Raw genomic sequence first — 25,348 nt, 5'->3', positions numbered from 1 at the left:
GTTCTGTCCGCAGATTGAGTAATTATGGTTATGTAATCTTGGTATTATTATTATTATTATTGTGGAAGAGAAAAAGACATATGGATACGAGTTAAGAGTAACTCTCCATCACTGTAACATGATACTATATACAGTCAGAAAGTGCAATAACTAGGCACAGAACTGACAGAGTACTGAAACATTCGACGTCCTGACACCTAGCTTCAACACATCTCCGTAGCGCTAACCGACAGCCTTCCAACTTGGAAGGTTCAAGGTTATGGAAAGACCAAAGAGGGGAAGGCAAGCGCTACTCTGTCAGTTCTGTGCCTAGTTATTGCACTTTCTGACTGTATATAGTATCATGTTACAGTGATGGAGAGTTACTCTTAACTCGTATCCATATGTCTTTTTCTCTTCCACATTTATTTATGGCTCAACATCCGAGTTTCAAATTATTATTATTATTATTATTATTTTAACTGGTTTTGATTATTATTATTATTATTATTATTCGGATGTTGAAGCTAGGTGTCAGGACGTCGAATGTTTCAGTACTCTGTCAGTTTTGTGCCTAGTTATTGCACTTTCTGACTGTATAAAGTATCATGTTACAGTGATGGAGAGTTACTCTTAACTCGTATCCATATGTCCTTTTCTCTTCTACAATTATTATTATTATTATTATTCAAAGGATCAGTCGGGGAAGTGAACTGCCTGAAAAGAGAAAAAAACGCCAGACCCACCAGGACTCGAACCTGGGACCCTGCTTCCCCGACTGATCCTTTGAATACGAAGTTCTCCCAATCCTTTCCAAATTATTATTATTATTTTTATTTTTTAAAAGAGGTCGGAGGCGGATAATACTTTAAAACGAAGGTAAGTTATGGGTCGCAAATATCCACGCAAACACACATCCAGTCATAATAAGGCACTTGTCATAAGTATCCGAACGTTTTCGGTCCCTTCTCATCAAGGATTATACAGGGAATGGCTCAAGCTGGAAAGACTAAAACTTATATAGCGTAAAGATAATTAGATAACAACACTCGTGACAAGGTGGAAAATTATCAAGTTTAGCACGACACAAAACTCGAAGGAAGATAATAATAGTGACAACAACATAGTGAGCAAATTAAGTTACATTGTTACCACCTCGACGAGGAGTAACACCAAACAATTGTAGCGACAACACATTTTCTTTCTGTACGCAAAGTTCAGGATCTAACTTACGGATATACAAAGCTTCGGTGACGGGACGGGACATTGGAGGAGACAACACCCAATGGAGCTAAGAATCGCACTTCGTCAATCAAGCAACATCTGTCAGCCCGTACCAATTGTCGTGAGTTGTACAGTGATAATGTTTTCTCAATATTGTCACGTGGTAGATGTGCGTTACATTTGGCTGTGTTAGAAGCTTTGTATATCCGTAAGTTAGATCCTGAACTTTGCGTACAGAAAGAAAATGTGTTGTCGCTACAATTGTTTGGTGTTACTCCTCGTCGAGGTGGTAACAATGTAACTTAATTTGCTCACTATGTTGTTGTCACTATTATTATCTTCCTTCGAGTTTTGTGTCGTGCTAAACTTGATAATTTTCCACCTTGTCACGAGTGTTGTTATCTAATTATCTTTACGCTATATTATAAGTTTTAGTCTTTCCAGCTTGAGCCATTCCCTGTATAATCCTTGATGAGAAGGGACCGAAAACGTTCGGATACTTATGACAAGTGCCTTATTATGACTGGATGTGTGTTTGCGTGGATATTTGCGACCCATAAATTATTATTATTATTATTATTACACCATAGCTCAGTGGTTAGAGCATCGCTAGCTACAAGCGAGGGTCCCTGGTTCGAGTCCTGGTGGTGACAGTCAATTTTTTCTTCAGACTTTTCCCGTTTGTCTCTTTCCCTCAGACTAGTGAAGATTATTATTATTATTATTATTATTATTATTATTATTATATTGAGGGCTGCGTCCCACCCGCCTGTGTGGATTCACAGGAAGAGTGAGTTACGAAGTCTGAAGAAAATGTTGAACGGCCTCTGCTGGGATGACGACTACACCATAGCTCAGTGGTTAGAGCATCGCTGGCTACAAGCAAGGGTCCCTGGTTCGATACGAGTCCTGGTGGTGACAGTCAATTTTTTCTTCAGACTTTTCCCGTTTGTCTCTTTCCCTCAAACCAGGTAATATTTTATGACTTGGGGCTCCCCGCGTGCTAGTTTGTCCGTGAAGTGTGTGGGTACAGTGAGGGCTGCGTCCCACCCGCCTGTGTGGATTCACAGGAAGTGTGAGTTACGAAGTCTGAAGAAAATGTTGAACGGCCTCTGCTGGGATGACGACTACACCATAGCTCAGTGGTTAGAGCATCGCTGGCTACAAGCGAGGGTCCCTGGTTCGAGTCCTGGTGGTGACAGTCAATTTTTTCTTCAGACTTTTCCCGTTTGTCTCTTTCCCTCAAACCAGTTACATGTAATATTATTATTTAATATTATTATTTATTTGAAAGTAGGACGGAGGCAGAAAATATTACAAAAAATGTATTATCTACGCATGCATCTACGCAAGAGTCACCACCAGCCAATTAGGACATGTGTCAAAGTATTGAACGTTTTCGTTCCCTTCTTGTCAAAATACTACAGGGAATGATGGAAATAAGCTAAAAGACTACAACTATAAGGAAAAGAAGTTCAGAAATATATCACTCCAATTATGTGTAGAAGTGACACCAAAAACAGATGTGAAGAATCAAGAAAACAGCATGCAAATCCAATAAGTGACAAAAACGTAGTGACAAGAAAAAGAGAGAAATATCAAGAGATCAAGGGATCCATTCCGCTAGGACCGCTATGCCAGTTTTGTATGTGGAAACCCCCTATATAATAGCAGTTTGGTCTATATTTTTAATCATTCAACATCTACCTTCACTGATGAGCTATGTATTAGCGAAACAGCTGTCTGAAGGAGTTTATCAATATCGTCTACGGAAGTGTCCTCGCAATGGTGATGGTTGTGTGCAGGAGGGTCTAGTCGGCTAAAGAGCGCAGTGTAATTTTGGAGGTGACTCAACATTTTCTTCAATGGCCGAGAGCTCTGTCGCACCCTGTAATAATAATATTATTATTATTGCAAATAACGCTGAGAGACACGAATGCATAAAAACCAGCATTTGCTTCCGGGAAGGATTCACAAACATAAGACCAAAACACCATGGCTCAATGTAACTGCACATACGAAAAGCAGCTTCTATTGTCAAGTTCGAGTGGCAATGGCAGAAAGACGGTAGACTGTTCGTGCACGATGTTCACCCTGCAGGGGATAAGTCAAGGACGAGGCTCGGCAGAGGAAGATGAGTGCCGCGGGGTGCCATTCCACCGTGACTTATCCGCTGCCAACTGCCGCAGCTGATTAAGGCCTCTAAGCGTGCCCAGGCGAATGCCGAGTCGGGCTAGGCAGTCCTGAGAAAGAGCTGAGAGGAGAGTTGTCCTGGGTCGGCCCAGTCGACCGCGCAGGCTCGCGGTGGCTGAAAACTCTAACACGCGCTGTGGCCTGTGGGGGAGAGCTCTTCTGCATTCTCAGTACGTGACCAAGGAACTCCCAACGCCGTTGGTCAATCTCGAGCGAAATTGGTGCTGAGCCGCAGATGTCGTACAGATGCTTGTTGGTAATTGTGTTCTTGGTATTGCGAATCTTGTAATCTTGGTATTGCGAAGAGATAACGTTAGTGCTGGCCGCGGATCCGGTCTCTCTCACTTCGTCCGTGCTTGCGTAACTTCCCCTAATTTTGTTTATCTCCAAAACATGATAACATGAGAGTCTTGGTAATACTACTAGTACAATGTAGAATGGAACTTGTGGTTAACACGGACTCGGTAGTAAATGTAATGTCACACGATGTAGTTCAACGTTTCGCTGACGGCGCATCAGGTGGGCAGATTGGACTCGTGTGGAGCACCAAGGATTAAAATATAGAAAGTTCAGTCATGTTATCCTTGATAGGCGACAAGCCTCTGGGTCATCCTGATAAAGATATTATTATTATTATTGTAGAAAGGAAAAGGACATAAGGATACGAGTTAAGAGTAACTCTCCTTCACTGTAACTGGATAATATACAGTCAGAAAGTGCAATAACTAGGCACACAACTGAAAGAAAGAAATAGCTGAGGTTAACCTTGGTTAACCTTAGATAAGGTTAACCTTATCCGAGTATTTCTTTCAATGGCGACAATGTGAAGATCGGTATGTAGGTAGAACCCTTCAGCACCTGGGCGCACGCATTCGTCAACATGTGCCGTTAAGTTGTGTTCCGCTTGATGCGCGCGATTGTCGTCCTCGCCGTGGTCGTCCTCCAAAATGTGCTGTCCAGTCCATCAGTGGATCTTCCTCTTCCCGTGAAGATGTGACTGCATGCCTGTCCTCCTCTGCGTGTGTAGGACGGGGGCCAGCTGAGAACAGCGGGAAAGATGGTGAAAGACCGACACGTAAACCACCGAAACTGACAAAGGATCTGTCGGCGTCAGGAAGGTTTACAGAGTTTGTTGCAACTCAGAGTTTCTTGCAGAATGCAATCATCAGGCGACTTGCATGTGTGTAATAGTGCTCCACGTTATTGTGTAGAGCCCTCTCCGCTGCCAAAGGGAAGATTTCCTTCTCACGTCACATGTACCGGTACATGTACATGTACGTACATGTATGCATGTCATTGGGAGGTAACCAGTCATATCCCAGACTTCCTCGAGCCCAGGGAGTCGTCAATAAAAATAATATTAAATTATGGTATTAACGGGGTTATGGCCCGTGCGTTATGTACAATGTACAATGTACATGACTATTGTACATGTGCCGGTATAAGTCACAGATATGTGCACATCCGATCACCTGAACTATTCTCATCTTCACTCGCATACATGTACAGTGTATTCCTGTTCCTGTTCTCAGAATAGACACAATCACTGACTGTGCTACTGCTGTGCAGTACTGGCATCACCCGATGATCCACTGTCACTACTACGTCACTAGCTTGCTGTGCTCTCCACTCACCATCCACTGTCACTACGTCACTAGCTTGCTGTGCTCTCCACTCACCATCCACTGTCACTACGTCACTAGCTTGCTGTGCTCTCGACTAATACACCGCCATACAGGACTTGTAATAGTGCCGCGCATGATCATGATGTAAGCCATTTCATTTTGTGGCCTCATAACCATGATAACGGAACAGGCCTGCAGTGCCCTGTCTAAACTGAAAAGCTTGTAAAAGCACCAAACGTCCATAATCTTCTGCCTCTGGAAAAGACTGCAGTCCCGTGGTCCCGTGGTCCCGTGGAACAGCGTCTTAGTGGAAGCTTACCAGAAGTTTATAAAATCGATATCCATTCGAAGTCCAAATGAGTGGAAGGAAAGGCAAACATACATGGAGTCGTGCATATCCGACTCCGTTGGCAGTCATTGGTATAATAAGATTTAAATTCGAAACGACGTAATCCGGAAATAAATAGCATGAACGCCGCAAATACGAGCTTGAATAATTCACACTGGCATAATCAATAATGGAAGAAATGGTTTCTTTCTTTCTCAAGTAAAGCTTCGGCTAGGAAAACGGTTTAGTCCCGCTCTGGCACGCCACGATCGGCGTCTTTTAGTTCTAGTATGTGCCATTCTCAGTAATGGTGATTCCAAGCCATCAATAGAGGTGCATGATCATATAATTATGATGCGCCTCTCAGTCTCAACAGATTATTTCTATATGTCCAGGTCAGATTCTTCATCAGACATTACAAAATCCTTCGGGTCACCAAAGTCAAAATTGTACGTGTCACTGGGCACAGGTTCGGTGCGTTTACGAGTAGAGGAAGAAGCAGGTTGGTCCAGTTTGGAGGTTGTCAGATACGGTGTACTCGCGGTGAGTTCAGGGAGCAGGCCTCTCCACTGTCTAGGCGGCTCTCTTCCGTCTCTAGAAGCTGCCTTTTTTTGACGCCGATCTTTCGACTGCCGCTTGGAAGAATCCTTTGCAGTAGAGTAGCCGTGAATTTCAAGATCCTCCTCCCTTGGCTGCTTTTTCGCAGCTTTCGGTCGCAGCGGCTTTTTCTCGTCAGCTAGACGGTGCTCAATTGCAGCACCTTTGAACTTCCGCCCATTTCCTATCGATAGTTTTCGAGATGAGACGTTCTTTCCACCGATGCTGGTGCCTTGCGTTGTAATCTGCGACTCTTCTGCAATACTTGGTAATGGAACCACGGAGGGCAGTGACAATGCCAGTGGGTCAGACTTTCGCTTACCGTCCTTCTTCCTTAGTCCGGAATGATGAGAGACGTCTGTGCCACCCAGCGCGGCGTCTAGCGTTTCTCGGAGGCGCAAGAAATGCTTATCACTTTGCTGCGTCTCGCCGAGTGTCGGGGCGGATGTTGACAGCGACGCAACACGGGAGCCGAAGTACTTGTTGTTGTTGGCAATACCACCCCCACTGCTGGTACTGCTATCTCTTACTGCTAGTGTGTTGGTGCGTGGGCTGTCGACTGATGATGGCGACCACGCTTGCTTCCCGCTCGGCCAAGTCTTGTTCAGAAATGGTTTCTCTGCTATCCCCGGTGCCGCACTGTGTGGGTTGTTGAAAGCAGGCGCTCGCCGGTGCTGGTGAAATCCGGCGCCTAACGGCTGCTCAGCAGGTGGCGGCGCACCACCGCCAGAAACCCTGCCGTGTGTTCTGACTGGACGAAGATCGGACAAGGCAACATGACCCAGCGGTACTTTGTTGGTCGTCTCGAGCGAGGATGGAGCAGCAGCATTGATCAAATCAGCTGTTGACGGAATGGGACTATCAGGTTTGCCCGAACCTAAGCTCAGTTCCATGGCGATCTGCGCTGGCAGCAGACGACGTGCAGCGGGACCATTCTTTTTCGGCATAACCATAGGTGCCCGCAGAGGTTGCCATTCATTGAGCTTCATTCGGTTTTCTTTGCCGACAGCCTCCTGATGACGAGTCCTGGATTGCTTTCCTTGCTGCTGGTGATGGAGGTGTCGTTGGGTGAGATTCGATGAATTCTTGCTCGCACTGAACACGGACGCTATCTGATGGGAGTCAGTGAAATCACAGCAGGGTGTCTTATCACTCTTGCCATCCTTCTGCTGCTGCAGCGGCGATGCTAGGGCTGGTTCTCGGGGCAGATGCGTTGTAATGACACGATGTCCGCGACCGATCCAGTCTTCATGCTCATTGTGACCGGGGCCAGCAGCTGAGGTATCGTTACCAATGCTGCTCACCGAGGACTGCTTCCGGTATTTGTCTGTCCGGTCGCTCTGCTCTTGCCAAAGTTGCAGCGGTGCCGCAGCGACGACAGGATCGGGATGCGATTGATATACACTGACTGAATCGTCCGGGATCGGGAGTGCTGCAGTTACTTCTTGGCTAGCGATAGAACTGCATGTCGTCCCGTCACATCCGCCGCCAGCTGTTTGATCGCGTGGCTGCATCCTCTCACGTTCTTACCAGCCGGACGAGCGAGCTGTTAGATTCCGTCGCACGATACTCCAGTGAGCAGTGTGCAAGTCACAGGATAGCAGCCAGTCAGCGAGACGACTGCACAGCAGGAGGCCTTCACAAAGAACAGATGATTGCCGAATTACCGCCTAAGGAATCTCGCCAAGGCGTCGAGATCTAGCTGCGCCCAGGCTACACATCATCAGCCTTACACACAGCGGCTCGTGGTCGAGTGGAACAAGACATGTGATGCTTGCTCACAGCAGGAGGAAAGAGAGAACTCAATGAGTGAATGAACGGATCGTCTGGCTCGAATCAGTCGATCGCTGGTCATGGGTTTGTTTGTTCTTTCGTGGAGACGGCCTGAAGGCGATTAGGCTAACAGACGATCAATACTAGCAGGCAGTTAGGCTAACAGCCCGTTTGAAATTTGTGTCTCCACGCTGACAGTTGGGCATGCAGTGAGGTTGGACAAGCACGGTTTGAATGCTATTGACAGGCAGGTGAGATAGCTTGACGTTGATGTGGTCGACGCGTTGACAGGAAGAGCTCGTTTTAGACCGCTCTGCACTGCACAAAGAATCACTGTGAGCAAGTGAACAGTTTGCCATTGTCAAAATTCGGCGTAACGAACCTGCTCTGACTTCGCGCCATGCGCCAGTCAACTGTTGTTGTAGTTTATGGTAACGTGGCAGCCACTGGCTGGAACTGTATTGTTACTTGTGCATGCTCTGCTTGGTATACCTTCTGCGTGATGCCATTTTCCGTGTATTGATTGTAGGTTAGTGAGTGCGCGTCTGCGCGGTGGTGCATGCTTTTCCATTCACTGATTGACCTGTCAGCGGTCAATCTTCTAGTTGCGGTTTCGGCGTGGTCTGCGCTGCCCTTATTCCGAGTTTGTAGCTTTTGTGTGCATCCTGACTTATGTATGGAGTGTGCTTGCGTGCACGCTTGCTACGCGTTACTTTTGGCAAGCTGGCCATGGTTCTTTTTCTGGCTTAGCTTCCGTTTGATCTTGGCGTGGGGTTAGTTCCAACTTGTGGTGATAACAGACGTTTCTCATTTTCCATCTAGAAGAATAACTAATTTCCTTGGAAGCTCTGTGGTGTTGTGAGTGAACTGGCCGTAAGCCGGCGTGGAGTGCATGTTCTCCAACAGCTTTTGGTGCCGAAACCCGGGACAACGTGTTGCAGAGTAGGACTTTTGTGGAGTCGGAAGGAAATAGAAAGTCTTAGTGTTTGTTCATGAGAATAAAATGTCTGTGAAGTTGGATGGATTTATGCGTCCGTACCGAGGGCGAGGTGACGACCTAGATGTATTCTGGTCAAAGTTTATGATCCTGGCGAAATCCCACAAGTGGGATACGGGCAAAGAGCAGATGGCAAACTTGCCGTTGCTCTTGGATAAGGCTGCGTATACTGTATTCAACGCCATGCCCGACGCGGACAAGGAGAAACCTGACGAGGTGAAGAAGGTGTTGACTGAAGCCTTTGCTCCTTCTGCTGCGGAGTGTTACCGCTTGTTCAAAGCGCGTTCCATGGGATCCACAGAGTCAGTAGACGAGTATGCGGCGGAGCTAAAGAGGCTGTTGAAGAGCTCTGGTCACAACATTGCGGACGACAAAGATCCGATGCTGTTAGAACAGTTTGTTGGGGGCTTGCCCAGAGACTTCGCCAGAGAGGTGAGAATCCAGTGCTCTAGCGGTAGCATGACTCTTACCGATATGATCAAACGTGTCAGGGCTATGTCCGTCGATGATACTATAAGTGTCAGTGGAGGGAAGTCCGTGGCTGCAGCTGTCAAGTGCTATTCATGTAAGGAGCCTGGTCATGTAAGAAGGAATTGCCCTAAGGCCAAGGGCAACAGCCACACCACTGGCAAGTCACGAGGGCCACAGTGTTACTCTTGCAAAGAGTATGGCCACATCAGGCGAAATTGTCCAAAGGCCAAGACTGAGTCTGCTTCAGTGGCTGTGAGTGCTGGGCATTGTCAGGCTGGAGTGTCTACTGATGCTGACGGAATCCCAATATCAACTGGTGGGCAGAGCTCTAAGCTGCTGAAAGTTGATGTGTGTGTTAAGGGCCATGATGACTCTTGGATATCAGTCGCAGCGGTTGTGGATACTGGATGCACGCGATCTCTGATGAAAGAGAGTGTAGTAACTGCCGTGGGCCTGGCTGATCAGGTGGAATCGACAACTGACTGGGTGGTCGGCATCGACGGCACGTCCCTGGAGTCAGTTGGATCTGTTGCTGCGACTGTCCAGCAACATGATGATATAGTTCAGCTTCCGGAACTGTGCGTGGACTTCCTGGTAGTTTCAAAGCATGAGGGAGTGGATGCTGACCTGATTCTTGGCAATGACGTTGCCAGCGCGGCTGGTGGTCTTGAGATACGCTACCAGAATGGCTCGGCGAGTGCTATTCGGTTCGGAAAAGGGCCCGATGTAGCGGCTGCCGCAGCTGGCCATGCTGAACGAGCGCCGAAGCAGAAGCTCTCGAGGCACATCTCTGTTGAGCGAGATTCGGATGGTGTCACCCTCAGTTCAGCCGATTTCAAGGTGCGCTGGGACAATAGTGCAAAGTCGTGGACCGTCGCCTGGGTCTGGGGAGGTGGTGTAGAGCCGACTGATAGCATTGGCTCCGGAGTGACACAGTACTCACGGAAGAAGCTCTCTGCAGAGCAGGAGCAACAGTACCAGAAGGAGGTGCAGTCGTGGATCGACCATGGTTGGATGGTGCCCCATGATCCAGATCGACACGGCAAGTCAGGTGCGATCCTCCCTCTAATGGCTGTGTGTCAAGGACACAAGGCGTCTACGCCTGTACGTCCCTGCTTAGACTACCGTCGTTTGAATGAGGCGATTCTTTCCCATCCTGGAGGCGACGCGCCTGCATGCGACCAGAAGATCAGGGAGTGGAGACGCCGTGGCGGTGACCAGGTAGTCGTCGATATCAAGAAGGCGTTTTTACAAGTTCACGTCGACCCCAGCCTCGTTCGGTATCAGACCGTGGTATTCAATGGAGTCACGTATGTCATGGAACGAATGGCATTTGGTCTCAGCATAGCTCCGAAAGTCATGGACGCCATCGTGAAGTTTGCGCTGTGCGACTTTCCTGATGCAGACAACTATGTCGACGATGTCGTTGCTCCGTCCGAACAACTTCCGGAGGTGACTGCGGCGCTGAGTCGGTACGGATTACCGACGAAGCCACCAGAGGTACTTGCCGGCGCAAGGGTGCTTGGCATGCAACTATCGGTTGCTACGTCGAGTGAAGACGTGATGTGGCGTCGCCGTGATGGCATGGATCTGACGTTGCCAGAGCAGCCGACGAAGCGAGAAGTGTTCTCCTGGTGCGGTCGATTGACGAGTCATTACCCTGTTGCATCGTGGCTGCGACCGTGCTGTAGCTACATCAAGCGAGTGAGCTGTGAAGATGCTGCGGTTTGGGATAAGCCTGTCTCAGCTGCGCTCGAGAAGTTGTGTCGTGCGGTGGAGGATCAAGTTTCACGAGAGGATCCCGTCAACGGCAAGTGGACAGTCAAGTCGACTGGTGGCGTGTCCCTATGGTGCGATGCATCCAACCTGGCGCTAGGTGTTGTCATCAGCGAAGATGGCTCCGTGATTGAGGATCACTGTTGGCTCAGGCCTAAGTCAGACAAGCGGCACATCAACGTTGCCGAGTTAGACGCCGTCCTTCGTGGCTTGTCTGCTGTCGTGGATCACAGAGTGGCCAACGTTCGAGTCATGACCGATTCGAAGACGGTGCATGGATGGCTAAAGTCTCTCTTGGGCAACATCCAGCGAGTGAAGGTGAATGGCCTCTACAGAGCTCTTGTAGAGCGTAGATTGCAGCTGATTGACGACTTGGTCGAGGTTTACAAGTTGAAGATATCTGTCGAGTGGGTGCCTTCACAGAAAAACCTGGCTGACCGTCTGACCCGTGTGCCGGCATCCTGGCTCAAGATGCCCGAGTCACCGGTGGTTGCGGCGGCGACCCAGAGCAGTGCGTGTGCAGGTGTCCACAGTTCTGCCCCACTTGCCTTCGACATCATCCGGGACCAGCAGGGAGCAGATACTGCCATCCAGCAGACGGTGGAGGATGTCAACGGTATGCAGACAGTTAGGGCGAAGCAGTTTCAGAAGGTGGCACCACAGCTGAGAGTGCGGGATGGCGTGCTGTATCGGTCAATCAAGTTGCCGCCTGCCAATGAAGCATGCGAGGTGCCCGTGATTCCGAGCTTGCTAGAGCAAGATGCCCTCCGAATCGCCCATGAGAACACTGGCCACGGATCATGGGAGGTGGTCCATGAGATGATGCGTCAGCAGTGCTACCTTCCTGGGATGGCAAGGAAGTGCCAGGAGTTCGTCGGTCTTTGCGACAGTTGTGCCGCTGCAAACCCTGCTGCTGGTGGTCATGCTTCGCCGACACGTCCCGAAGTGCCGGCGCGCCCATGGCAAGTTGTGGCGATTGATACCTTGGAGCTAGGACCGAGCCGAGCTGGGTTCCATTGCGTCTTGGTGTGTACGGATATGTTCACGCGCTATGTGGAGGTGATACCTTTGAAGCACCATGACGCTAAGTCAGTTGCCGAGGCGTTTGTGTCTGTGTGCTGCCGATGGGGTCCGCCGGAGGTGGTCAGATCAGACAACGGAACAGAGTTCGTCAATGCTGTCATGGACGCCTTGTACTTGGCGTTTGGAGTGGAAGTCAAGCACGGTGCAGTGCGACACCCTCAGTCACAAGGAAGCGTGGAGAGATTCAACCGGACCCTGTTGACTCTGATTCGCAAAGTACACTCGCAGTCCAACGACTGGAAGACCGACCTGTCAATGCTGCTGTACTTCTATCGCGTCCGACCGCATGGAGCAACGGGAGTTTCGCCTCAGCTAGCGATGACTGGTTGGCAGCCCCGTGGTCTTGTTGTAGAGGCCCAACAGCCCCTGTACACCTTGCCAGCATGGACGGCTGAGCTGCAGCGTCAAGCAGCTGCCATTCGTGATTTGATCGATGAAGAAATGGCGTCAGCTGATTCCCAAGAAGACGCCGACAAAGCAAGTTGCTGTTACGGGCCTGGTGACGTGGTGATGATGAAGATGACCAGCCGCGCGCAGAAACGCCTCCCGAAGTTTCAGCTTGGCTGGAGAGTCAAGAAGGTGTTGTCGGAGTCGACTGTAGTCGTTCAGAAAGTGGAAGACCCCAGGGTGGAGAAGATCGTCAACGTAGAGCTGCTGAAGCGTGCCGCAGCCAATCCTACTGTAGACCTGCCTGAGCCGCCTCAGCCAGATGATGCGAGCGAGGATGACGGTGGTTACCCGATGCGGCTAGAGCCCGGTGAGCTAGTCGCAGGTGTGCCTAGAGCTGAAGAGCCAAGATATGTGCTCCGGAACAGAGCTGGTATCAGGGCTCCAGTGAGATACGACTGAGAACTAGTAGCTGGTGATGGTTCGCAGAACTTTCATGTCCTTTCGTTTCTCTTTGCTTCTTTCGATGTGCTTGCCTATTATTGTCTTTTTAAGGTGATGTTACCAGGGAGGGAGATGTTGTAGTTTATGGTAACGTGGCAGCCACTGGCTGGAACTGTATTGTTACTTGTGCATGCTCTGCTTGGTATACCTTCTGCGTGATGCCATTTTCCGTGTATTGATTGTAGGTTAGTGAGTGCGCGTCTGCGCGGTGGTGCATGCTTTTCCATTCACTGATTGACCTGTCAGCGGTCAATCTTCTAGTTGCGGTTTCGGCGTGGTCTGCGCTGCCCTTATTCCGAGTTTGTAGCTTTTGTGTGCATCCTGACTTATGTATGGAGTGTGCTTGCGTGCACGCTTGCTACGCGTTACTTTTGGCAAGCTGGCCATGGTTCTTTTTCTGGCTTAGCTTCCGTTTGATCTTGGCGTGGGGTTAGTTCCAACTTGTGGTGATAACAGACGTTTCTCATTTTCCATCTAGAAGAATAACTAATTTCCTTGGAAGCTCTGTGGTGTTGTGAGTGAACTGGCCGTAAGCCGGCGTGGAGTGCATGTTCTCCAACACTGTCTACTAGTAGTAGTGGTAGTGTACATGTCATGCCGTCCGAAGCCCGTTGTGTTGGAGAACTGTTCAACACAGTACTTGTCAATAGCCTGTAAGTTAGTAACGGGAATGTGCGAACTATAATGTACTTTTCTTTACTTTTAGGTGCACGGAGACATTCAGAGTTTCATTATGGGGAGTCCAGCAAGCTATTGAAGACATTCTGATGGAGGGGTGGACACCATCTTGATACTAAAGTCACATCTACTGTCTGAGACGGTGGGAATTGGTTGGCATCTGATACGCGTACGTGTACATTCAGCAAGACTGTGCGAACTCTTGATAGTAGTCATAGCGTTAGCTGGAGTCTGTGTCGGATCACACTACCCAGCCTTTGTGGTCTTGTGCCCGCACACCTTGGGAATGTGTCAGCTCAATCAGCTCTCCTTTGCCGCTAGAAGTGGAGCTTTTGTTTTGTCACTGAAGCAGCAAGCTAGTTCAGTGCTTCGCTGACCGTCTTTATCATCGCAACTGTATGCGACATGAACGTACCTGTCTTTGCATTGTAATTGTATGCTGATTGTGTGGTGTCACATTTTAGTCACGATAGAGTACAGTAGTTGAATCGTCCCTACATACAGAAATAATTGTCAACGTCGCGTCACACTCAGAGACATGCGCCATTCAGTTAAGTTGTCATGATGACTGATCCGGATGGCATAGACGACAAGCATTCACCGCCCGCTGTGGAGAAGAGTCAAGTAACAGTTAGTTGATTTACACGTCCTATGGAGTAAACACACTGTTGTCTGGTTGTTGTCTCCGTGTGTGTGGTACAATCAGGTACTCGTACTGGAAACTGAGTCTCCTCGCTACTCGTACTACCATAATGATATCCATGATGAAACAGCATTGTGTGCGAGGATTCGGGCTCGAGGTGGAGCCTCTATGGCGAAGCATACAGCTACTCGGGTACACGCCATGTATTTGTTTTGTTTGGCTTTGATTTATTTTAGTTCGTTGCCTCAACAGTACAATGTACACCTTCAAAGAGGGTCGAACAGGAAACAAGACTACCTGTACCGCACTGACACTCAATCACTCTCCCAGTGAAGCCCACACTGTAGTGTAGGATCAGCTGAGGATCAGCCAGACTCCAGAAACGGAGAGCCGCGTCTTCATGGCACAATACATGTCATAATATGAGGGCACATCAAGTACAGTGTTGCTGTGTACATGCTTGTACGAGCATAACCTCCTCAGGCTCAGGTTAGGATATGACAGGAATGAACCACAAAATGTTGACGCACGCGCATTGCTGGGAATGATGGTAGGCAATGGTAGACAATGTAGGCATGCCAGAAATGCAAATAAAGTAGAATTACTGTGGTTGCTCTGGCACACGTCACGTCATGTATTGACAAGTTATGAGCATGCGGTCGGGAATGGTGAGGAGGCACGACACTTTTCCAATAGGTCACTGAGTTTCACCAGAAGTGCTCAGCTTACAAGTGTCGGACCAGATACAGCTGATGTCAAACTGCATTGGCAGTGTCAGTTACGATTACACAGGTACACTGACGTGACGCAAAAGGCAGAGGTAGACTAGACCAGAAGTTACTTAGGCAGAAGCGGCATCATTCATGCAGTTTCACCGATGTAATGTAATGGCAATGGTTCCACTTCCAGTGACTTTTTCTTGTCTTGTCTTGTGGTGCGCAGTGTGTAGTACTGTGTTCCTGAATTATCCTGAATATCCTGAGTATCCTGAATATCCTGAATATCCTCGAGTACAGACGACACTGTAACACTAGTACAGTACAGTCATGTACATAAAGTCATTGTATGTATAGAAACGTGTCCGTCACGTGGTGTGTGATGAGTTCCGAGGACTGACTGTTGTTGTCTTGACGTGTTGTTCATGGATGTAGACTAGAAGAAGCCGCCATGACCAACGGTGGTCAATGCACGTCCGTTGGGAACTGGAGCTACATGTGCATGTACATCTGATCATGCAGTGGTATCAGGTGAAATTCAACCCTGCAGTCTGCAGAGCTTGTAAGACTCTGATCCAGCCATTCCAGGGATGGGTTTCGCCTTGTACCACAGTAGTACATTTGCATGTGCTGAAAAACAACATAAAACCAATTTCTCTGTCCACCCTGCACTCACTCGTTGCGCACACATCCGCACACTCACTCATACGTGTACACCACTATTGAACACGTGAACATTGCCAGTGGGGGCCACCACAGCACAAAGACAACTGATCCAGCCATTCCAGGGATGGGTTTCGCCTTGTACCACAGTAGTACATTTGCATGTGCTGAAAAACAACATAAAACCAATTTCTCTGTCCACCCTGCACTCACTCGTTGCGCACACATCCGCACACTCACTCATACGTGTACACCACTATTGAACACGTGAACATTGCCAGTGGGGGCCACCACAGCACAAAGACAACTGATCCAGCCATTCCAGGGATGGGTTTCGCCTTGTACCACAGTAGTACATTTGCATGTGCTGAAAAACAACATAAAACCAATGTCTTTGCTCTCAGGTTCGGCCTCATTTTCTCAGGCTGCGCTGCGCTGATGAGTCCACAGAGGACGAGACAGTTCTGTCCTCAGATTGAGTAAAGCCAATGTCTGCAGATCTGATTGATGCTGACGACTGGTCCATCCATCATGTTATCGACTCTATTTTTAAACATTGCCTCTGGGATATAACCATCGTGGGCCTCTGGGAAAGATTGCATGGAACTTTGCCCTGGCCTGCTAGACATACAGCATACATCATGTACGAATACATGTACGTGTATCTCGGACTAGCCACTAGGACATGGGCGGACTGAAAGTATGTTTCGGAGGCTCGACAATACACAGGGGCGTCACATTAGTCACATTACAGCCGAACATGTACTATCATTTCAGCCCAACATTATTATGTTCGGCTGAAATTCGCCCCGCTATACTGCAATCATGCACACCTCTAAACTACATGATTGTACTAGTACATGTATAAGCCACAACTACACTGTGTGTTACTTCTGAGGTACAAGTTAGTTCGTGGCTATTGAGTAGTATAGTGGGAGTGGTGTGGTCACTCCACCAGCATACAGCATAGTGCACTACGCCAAGATCGCGTGTGTGTACGTATCATCACATGGCCGTGAAGGCGTGAGCACGATGCCCAATGTCATGGTGTTGTGAATGGAAGATCTCATCCTGAAATCTGCCACCACTGCCACTGGCACCAGATGGCTACGGTCACGGAGACGACACGGAGAGCAGCTGGCAGCTGTGGAGAGGAGGGGGACATGCAGGTTCGCAATCACCAAGAACTATGTACTCTCGATCTCGGTATTACCAAGAGTACATAACCCCCGGGGTTATTGTACTCTTGGTATCACTGATGATCACACGGTATCATTAAATTTTCAGCTGAGTCGTGAGTCACTCAACAAGGACTTCGGTCAGTCAACATCCATACTACCATGGCTCCAGTACAGTACCGTCAGCCAGGTCATCTTTTCAGTGATGATGGCCAGAAAGCTGGGTGAGACTGAGAGGCAGAAAGCTGGGTGAGACTGAGAGGCAGAAAGCTGGGTGAGACTGAGAGGCAGAAAGCTGGGTGAGACTGAGAGGCAGAAAGCTGGGTGAGACTGAGAGGCAGAAAGCTGGTAGTCTGGTACACCATGGATGAATTGATGGTTCACCCATGATCATCACGACATCAAAATTCAGATCACAAAACGCAGACGAAGAATCCAAACTGTCAAGTGTCATGCAGCTCACTGAGCCACTGCAAAATACTAAAATAGTGCGACAGTGGGAAAGGAGTGACGTGCAGATTCTCACCAACATAGACAAGGTTCATTGCACCACCAGCCTGAGCGTCAACACCTTTTTAGGACTTTGTTATGGAATTCGTCTTGATCCTGGATCAATTCAAGAGAAATCCTGTCATACAAATAATTGAGGACAGGTTCTACCTCGTTGCCTAAGGGGACAAGAAGCATCGCTAGTGAGTAGTGTGCAGCAGGGAGTCGTCAAATATATCCAGTATTTGACGACTCCTGGTGTGCAGCCCATGAGCTGATGGCGTGCCGCTTTGGACTGGTAATCTGACACAGACGCTAGACGGTCAAGCTCTGCACACGTGACACTTTTTACCAGGGAGTCGTAAAAGCCCTTTACGACTCCCTGCTTTTTACCATGCAGGTACAGGCATGTAGCAAGCATGAGACGGCATTGTCCAGAAAAAGGAAGTAACGTTAGTTAGTTTGGAAACTCCTCTGCCAGCACCAGGCCCAGGGGAGGGCTTCATTGCCATCATGTTTCCTATCCTAGCTTGTGTCTTTCGTTTTAGGGATAATGGCTATGTAGCCCTTCCAAAGCGCAGTTCAACAACTCAGAACTCAGAATTGTACAACTTAATATAATAATTGTACAAATTAAAATTGAATAGTTTTAATATGGCAATAAGTAGGACGAGCTGAAGCGACATGTGGACTACTTTATTAACAATGTAAGCGATGGAGACGATGCAAGAAACAACCTAAAGGGTAAGGAAAAATACATGTAAGAAGAAAAAGGGCAATGGAAAAAAAAGATGATTCGAACAAGTTTTCGTACAACACTCTATAGTTTTACATAATTTCAAAGTTATATGTACAGTGCCAGAACATGATTGGTACTGGTAGTTGTGAGTAGACATCTGACTCACAAATGCATGCTACTAAGAGAGCCTAAACAGTTTTTGGAACTATAATGATCCTGCGGACTGCCGACATGTTCCACATCCTTGGCCTTCTATGTGTCCATTCAAGACTTTTGTTTTCTGTGACAGTCGACTTGTCATCTTTATCTTCTTTCTTGGTCTCAAACGCGCCAAACATTGAACGTGACGTCAACACCTAGCTCCAATGTTGATCAGTGACCCACCAAAATGAATCACGTGGTAAGGAAGTTACAGTTTAGGATGATGATGATTGAAGTCGATCAGTGAGGATCATTTCACTTAGGCTAAGCATGGAACCCATAGTAGCAGTCAATATGTAAGTTTTCAGTCTTCATTGTTGTGTGTGTATGTGTATTCAACATTCGATAGTTCGCTGCATGGGCATAGTACTAATGGTAGGATATCTAATTTTTTATCTCATGACATGCCAATGGTACATAAGTAAAAATCATATCATCATGCGCGAGGCTCACTGAGCCTAACTGACTTACAATGGTAGACAAAACTAGACATTCAACAAACATACGGAAAGATCATTATCAAACATTACACTCAGGCTTCTGGAAAGTGTAGCTTTGATTTCAAGAAATGATCACTGCCACACTGTGGTACATGAATAGAATTATGCGAAGGTGCTGTTCCACTATAGACCATCAGTGCAGTGGGTTATTTCGCCTTCCCTGTGCGTCCAACGAACTTCCTCATGGCACTGGCCATGCCTGTGTACTTGGAAATTAGAAGTGCACTCTCGGTCGGGATGATTCTACACGGGTTAAAGAATATGCCAGAGAGAGAGAGAGAGAGAGAGAGAGAGAGAGAGAGAGAGAGAGAGAGAGAGAGAGAGAGAGAGAGAGAGAGAGAGAGAGAGAGAGAGAGAGAGAGAGAGAGAGAGAGAGAGAGAGAGAGAGAGAGAGAGAGAGAAAGAGAGAAAGAGAGAAAGAGAGAGAGAGAGAGAGAGAGAGAGAGAGAGAGAGAGAGAGAGAGGGGGTTGAGACTTGGACAGTTGGCACAGTCACATGCGATGAAGTCTAGAATTGTGAACTTCTAAGTTCTATGTGCCTCCTAGAACCAAGACCTCCTGGTCAAAGGAGATACAGCAGGATAGCTGCCTTACTACACTGCAGCTCCTTTCTTATTTTTATAAACAGTATGGGGAACTGAAAGCCCAGGTTGTCTTATAACGAGCAAGGAAAGCAACATACAGGTACGTGTAGGTATGCAGTAGTACAGAGGCAGATCTTCACTGTGCAGGGTACCCAAGTGCAGGTGGCATCCTCAGCCAAGATCAACTCAGGACTGGAAATGACAACCTTTGGTCATGGTTCTACACAGTGGCCCCCTGGGACAGGTGAGCCAGCTACCTTGTTAGAGTGGTCTCCATGATAGAGTTTGCTGTAACTCAGATATTAGCCTGATGCCAAAGACGGGGCAAGCACAATAGGAGCACTGTACAGATTCGTGCGCTACTCCACAGCAAACCAGAATTTGTGTTTATACTTACGCCTTCAGAACAATGAATGCGTAGATGATTCTCGGCATGACAAGCATCTTGCAGTTGGTGCGAATAGCGTCAACGATTCTGCCACTGGCGTACTCAGGAGTCAGCTGCGTGATCAGCCAGTCGATTCTGAAGGTTTATATCAGCACAACAAAGATTGCGGCTATGGCAGTGAGTGAAGTGGTGGATACACAGGGGGTGTAGCTTGCACATGTGTGGTGTGGTGACCAGGGAGTTGTATAAACCCTTAAGTTATGCGACTCCCTGGTGGTGACCATGTACATGTACCACGGGCAACAGAATAGTCGCCATTCTAGCAAAGACGCTTTGTTTCCAGCGCGACAAACACCTCGTGAAGCCCCAGGTAGCAGCGTGAGTCAGAGTCTCTCATGGAGCTGTGCTAAACAAACGTTGAGAGCCAGTATAGCTATTCACAACGCAGTCACCTCCAACAACTAGTCGCACGTCCGCGTGAGGGACAACAATACGAACTTAGAAGTTGCGACTTCGGCGGTAATAGTCATGAAGTTGATTGTTCTAAAAAAAGTTCGTATTGTTGTCCCTCACACGGACGTGCGACTAGTTGTTGGAGGTGACAGCGTTGTGAATAGCTATACTGGCTCTCAACGTCTGTTTAGCACAACTCCACTGATGAGCGACTCTGACTCACACTGCTACCTGGGGCTTCACGAGGTGTTTGTCGCGCTGGAAACAAAGTGTCTCTGTAAGTGTGTATCCCTGGTGATGGTTTGGCCTGGAGAGCAGTATATAAGTGGTGCTTTTCAGGCACAATCTTCCTCAGCCTACTCAAGCTCAACTGATGAGGGGTGAATTCCCCGAAACACTGTGCATTGAGCAGGGAGTGGTGCTTTCTTGCAGGTTTTCCGAGAGGAAGGTGCGACGTGCTCCTTGTGTGCTCCGGATGGCAGTCGTGAGTCAGTCAAGTGTCAAGTTCGGCAAGAAGCGTGTGTTCCTAGTTGGAACAATCAACTCTTTTCTAGCAAGTTGCCTATTTTGGTTATGTAGTATCCATGACGGCCACATGCTGGTGTGGTGACCGGACTATGCTAACTACACACGAGGAGCTACACGCCTGCGGGACACATGAGAGGGGCAAAGATAAGAGTACGTCAAACTCTAGACTGCCATGCCATCTGGCTCGCAATACCATCCTGATACGACTAATTCAACAAACATCTGAGTCCTCGCAGAAGCAGCACAAAGTCACCAGTATTAAACACCTAATGCTCAGTGCACATTTACCAGTAAGGGTGTACATTCGGTAAGGAGGGGAGCATTTCCGTAGCAATGGGCCTGTGGCTGGAGAGAGATTGAAGTCTACCTTGATAGCAACTTTAAAGCCATTACCTTATATTCAAACACAAGCTGCTTTCCTAGCTGTGTTAGATGCAAAACGAGATAGAACGACCCACCTACTACGCCATGGATTAAGAATCAGTCCTGACAACATTTTAAATCTAGATCGGCCTTTTGCTCTTTCTGCTGGGCAGGTAATTTCGTAGTACTTATTGTGCAGTGGACATGAAGCACCATTTCCTTGACCCTATGATGCTTTCTGTGTGTGCAGCAGATACAGTGCACTAATCGTGGTCATGCTCACCTGGACGCAGCGCCTTCGAACATGCCCGTCTTGACAAAGTACGGACAGACCAGTGTGGTCTTGACTCCGGTCTTGCCCAGTGAGGCGATCTCCATGGTAACGGATTCGTGCAAGCCGACGGCGCCAAACTTGCTGGCGCAGTAGTCCAGCATCCCGCTTACACCAATGAGGCCAGCAGAGGAGGCTATGGTGGTGATGTGACCATGGTCCTTGGCCAGCATTGCTGGAAGAAAGGCTTTGAGAGTCTGAAAGGAGTACATAATACACTATAATTATAAGTTGTTTTGTCCCCCAAACCAGCGCTTTGGCCGAGTGGTTGTGGGCTTGCCTGCGAATCACAAGGTCCCGAGTTTGAGACCCGCGCTGGCAGCGGGGAGCGTGCACTGAGTCTGTGCTAACAAGTGCGGTGATGCATGCGTGAACCACTTTACATGCAACGAACTGCGTCCACACCCACGGTCAACTGGGTACTCACTACTCGCAGTGCGGGTAACATGGATGCAGCTAACGAGGTTCGCCCCCTTGCCAGGCATTGGTTGTGAGCAGGACCGGCGGAACTGGTCCGGTCGGTCAGGCATCGGCCAGACCAACATTTTGGCCACCAATGTATGTTTAATGCTGAAGAGGTCATGCCTCAGTGCCAGTCATATCCTACTTACTGCTGAAGAGGTCATGCCTGCCAGTCATATCCTACTCAACGTATGACAGACTACGGCATGGCCGGACCAATCCAAAACTGCTTTCGCCGGACATGGTGAGAACAAACGAACACATCAAGAGTGTACTAGTACACTATACAAATACCTGCACATGCAAAGTTAACGTATGCACTAAAGTCTTGCGGCTGTAGCCTATGATCAAGAGTATAATTATAACCCAAAAGAGTGTGCAACTCCTGATACCCTTTCTATGGGGTACGCCGACGGCGAAAGCTCACATCACGTGGTGCAGTGTCGCAGTTGTACGTTTCCAGCCCGTTTTAAGCAAGCAGCGGAGTGATAAAAAAGCACTCTGATGGAAACTCACTGCGGGTATGCCAATCCCCAGCATGATCATGGCAGATATTCGGATTGCGCGAACGCTATCCTTAGTTTGTACGTAGTACGAACGTATCTGAGAAAGGTGATGTGAGTTTTCGCCGTCGGAGACCCCATATGGAGAGTTACACACTCTTGGGGGGGGGGGGGGTATAATTATAGTGACTATTATACTCTTGCTATGCAGGATAGGCTGGTTGTGTTTCTCAACGCAATTGTATAACCGGTTGTAACGCGGACGTACAAACTTTACTTTTGATACTAGTAGGCAGTGTGGGATACATTCAGGAGATCTTAGCTAGGAGCTTACCCACATATGTGAAGTGGCATTGACGTCCATTAGCAGCTCGATGCGCTCATCCGGAACATTCAGGAAGTTCGGTGCATTCACCAAGCCAGCATTATTGACCAGGATTGACACGTCTCCCACATCACGGCGAACCTATCACACACACATTTGCATCGCCGATTAGGTTAGGCAATTGGATAAAGAAACACGTTTCGCGTTTCCCATTTCTTCTGGAAGAATATAACCAATATCACATCACATGCGCACTGGTAAAAATCTTCCATCTACATGTATTCCACACAAACACTTATTTATCCTACCCAGTGCTCACTAGTTGAGAATTACCAGCACAGTGGCTGGAAAGTCAAGGCCACCGTGGTCAAGAGCTACGATAGGGATTCAGGTGGTTGCTAGTTTGAATCCCGAGTCTGGCACTCTTGCCGTGTGGAAGCTGTGTAGTCACGGTGTAGAGGTCGGACTCACCTTGTCAGCTGCAGCATACACTTGGTTATTTTTGCTGACATCGACGACATAACTGAACACCGCCGAGTTGCCCTGGTCCTTGATTTCCTGCACCACACCATTCATAGCGTCCCGATTGACATCCCAGATAACCACAGTGGCCTTGAGCTGGGCAAACTCCAGGGCCATTAGTCGTCCCATTCCCATTCCACCGCCTGTGATGAGTACAATCTGCAGCATGACAGCCAGAAAAGACAGACCCAACAACTCGCTACACGTATCAGTGTTTCATCTCCTAAATGCTACTTACTACTAGTATTGCACATCAGTGACTTATTACTGCACCCACTGTCCACCTACCGCTGAGCAAGAGTGTAATAAGCGTATATACTCCGGCAGGCCCGGAGCCAACTCCTGAAAGGTGGTACGGCCCGGTCGGCCACAGGGCCGATCATTACTGAGTCTATGTCCAATTTCAGTATCATGGGAGGATGAACCTCTAGCTCGTGTATCTGGTTATTTGAGCTACATGTTCTGCTAGCAACCGATATTCGGACAGCACAATTGCCCTTACTAGGCAGGATGAACATTGAAGGAGGGAGAGACTCTAGCTGGGGGTGTACGAGCATAGCTATTAGCACTTCCACATAAATAGTTTCACTATGGACATTCCATAAACGCTGGAATTAGTCAAAACTGGTATGGCCATGGCTGTACCAGTGGCGCTGGCCCCGACTTTTGCTACCATCCATCACCTGCATTGGTGTAAGTTGAACTTAACCGCTTACAAACGTCGTCCTTTTCGATCCTCGCATTTTGACATTAGAAAAAAAGTTCAAAATGCAAGGATCGCAGCATTCAGTTGTCTTGGAGAGTTAAAACAATATCGTGGCATCGCCTTTTGTGTGACCAGCTAGACAACGCATATCATTATAACGGCTGTGCACCAGTTCAGACACCATAAACAGTGCAACTCTAGTGTGAAGATTCCACCGTCATTGCTCTGGGATCCGAAATAGTATTGTGTTGAGCAGTCATGGAAGTACAGTACCGGGCCAGAGAAATCCAACCTCATGAGTGAAATAGCACCAGCGCTACGCAGCACTGCACATACTACATGTACTCTGTGTACTGGAACGTGCCGCTACTTTATTCATGAGGTTGGATTTCTCTGGCCAGAATTGTCGAAATGGGCCAGACCAAAAATGTGGTGAAATACAAATTGGTTTGAATTGCAGTAAAGAGACAGTTTCGGAGTTGAGGAGTGAAGTTTTATACAATGGCTTTGTGTAACCGCCCAATAGATCAGAAATAATAAATTATGTACGGGACCCATTACGTGTACTGCAGGCTTCCCATTCAGCTAGTGCCATGCCGCTCACCTCATTGCTGACATCTTTACGCTGTTTGGGCAGCAGCCATTTGATAGGCTCCCAGACGCTCAAAAAGAGCAGCTTGCCCAGCAAGACGACGAAGTCAATGACACCGCCCAGAACCATGTTACTCGCTGGCTGATATCGGCGGTAGTTTAGCAATGAACAAGTGAACAATTGCAACAACGACAACAGTAGGAAACAGGCTGTCAGAAATTCGGGACCCGAACTGATGAACTTTGCGGCTAGTAACGATTGCACACTACAATGTAGCCTTCTTCATCTGTTCCTCAACTGGACGAACCAATTTCCCACCGGTGTTGATGCCGAGGGCCAACTAAACTTCATTCAATTTTACAGTCTCCGTCGGTGAAAGCTAAAGCCCTAAGTAAAGGGGCAGTGGTGAAAGGTCGGTATTTCTGTCCATTGCCATCGGCTCAAATGGCGTCGACACAAACCTGTTGCCGAAACGTCATCATGGCAACTGTTACTTGTAGCAGAATAGAAGCATAGCTATACCTACACCAGTCTACCATGCATGGTCTACAATCATGCAAACGGGGGACATAGGGAGTAGATCTACTAGATCTACCGGTAATAATAATTATGCAAGCTGTCTTTGCACAGATACCGGTATGCGCCTAGCTACACAGTCACAGGGCAGAACAACAGAGACCAAAAATCCTTCTCGTGACTCCGAGTTTCGTGTTTCAAAAAACACTCATCAGACGTTCTTTGAAACACGAAACTCGGAGTCACGAGAAGGATTTTTGGTCTCTGTTGTTCTGCCCTGTGTGGTAAGCTCTGCCCCTTTTTGAGGTATTGAGCACTGTTTGCAGCAAAG

At 48.1% G+C, this 25,348-nt stretch overlaps 2 protein-coding genes across 2 annotated transcripts; one reads left to right on the top strand and one right to left on the bottom strand.

Moving 5' to 3' along the window:
• The first annotated feature begins 9,004 nt into the window (after positions 1–9,004).
• LOC135807258 (uncharacterized) lies at positions 9,005–12,895 on the top strand. The gene has a single exon (XM_065321231.1). It carries the CDS (start codon positions 9,005–9,007, stop codon positions 12,893–12,895), a length of 3,891 nt encoding a protein of 1,296 aa, XP_065177303.1.
• A 5,090-nt stretch (positions 12,896–17,985) lies between these two features.
• Positions 17,986–25,076, bottom strand: LOC135805437 (epidermal retinol dehydrogenase 2-like). The gene is made up of 6 exons (XM_065319467.1): positions 24,514–25,076; positions 23,153–23,362; positions 22,691–22,822; positions 21,344–21,588; positions 19,726–19,851; positions 17,986–18,987 (listed from the first exon to the last, which is right to left on the bottom strand). Exons 1-6 carry the CDS (start codon positions 24,628–24,630, stop codon positions 18,891–18,893), a joined length of 927 nt encoding a protein of 308 aa, XP_065175539.1. The 5' UTR covers positions 24,631–25,076; the 3' UTR covers positions 17,986–18,890.
• Positions 25,077–25,348: the final 272 nt, after the last annotated feature.

Source organism: Sycon ciliatum, chromosome 1 (assembly GCF_964019385.1).
Source record: "Sycon ciliatum chromosome 1, ocSycCili1.1, whole genome shotgun sequence".
NCBI lineage: Eukaryota > Metazoa > Porifera > Calcarea > Leucosolenida > Sycettidae > Sycon > Sycon ciliatum.
Note: the sequence above shows the minus strand (reverse complement) of the source record. Positions and strands in the feature narration are given on the sequence as shown.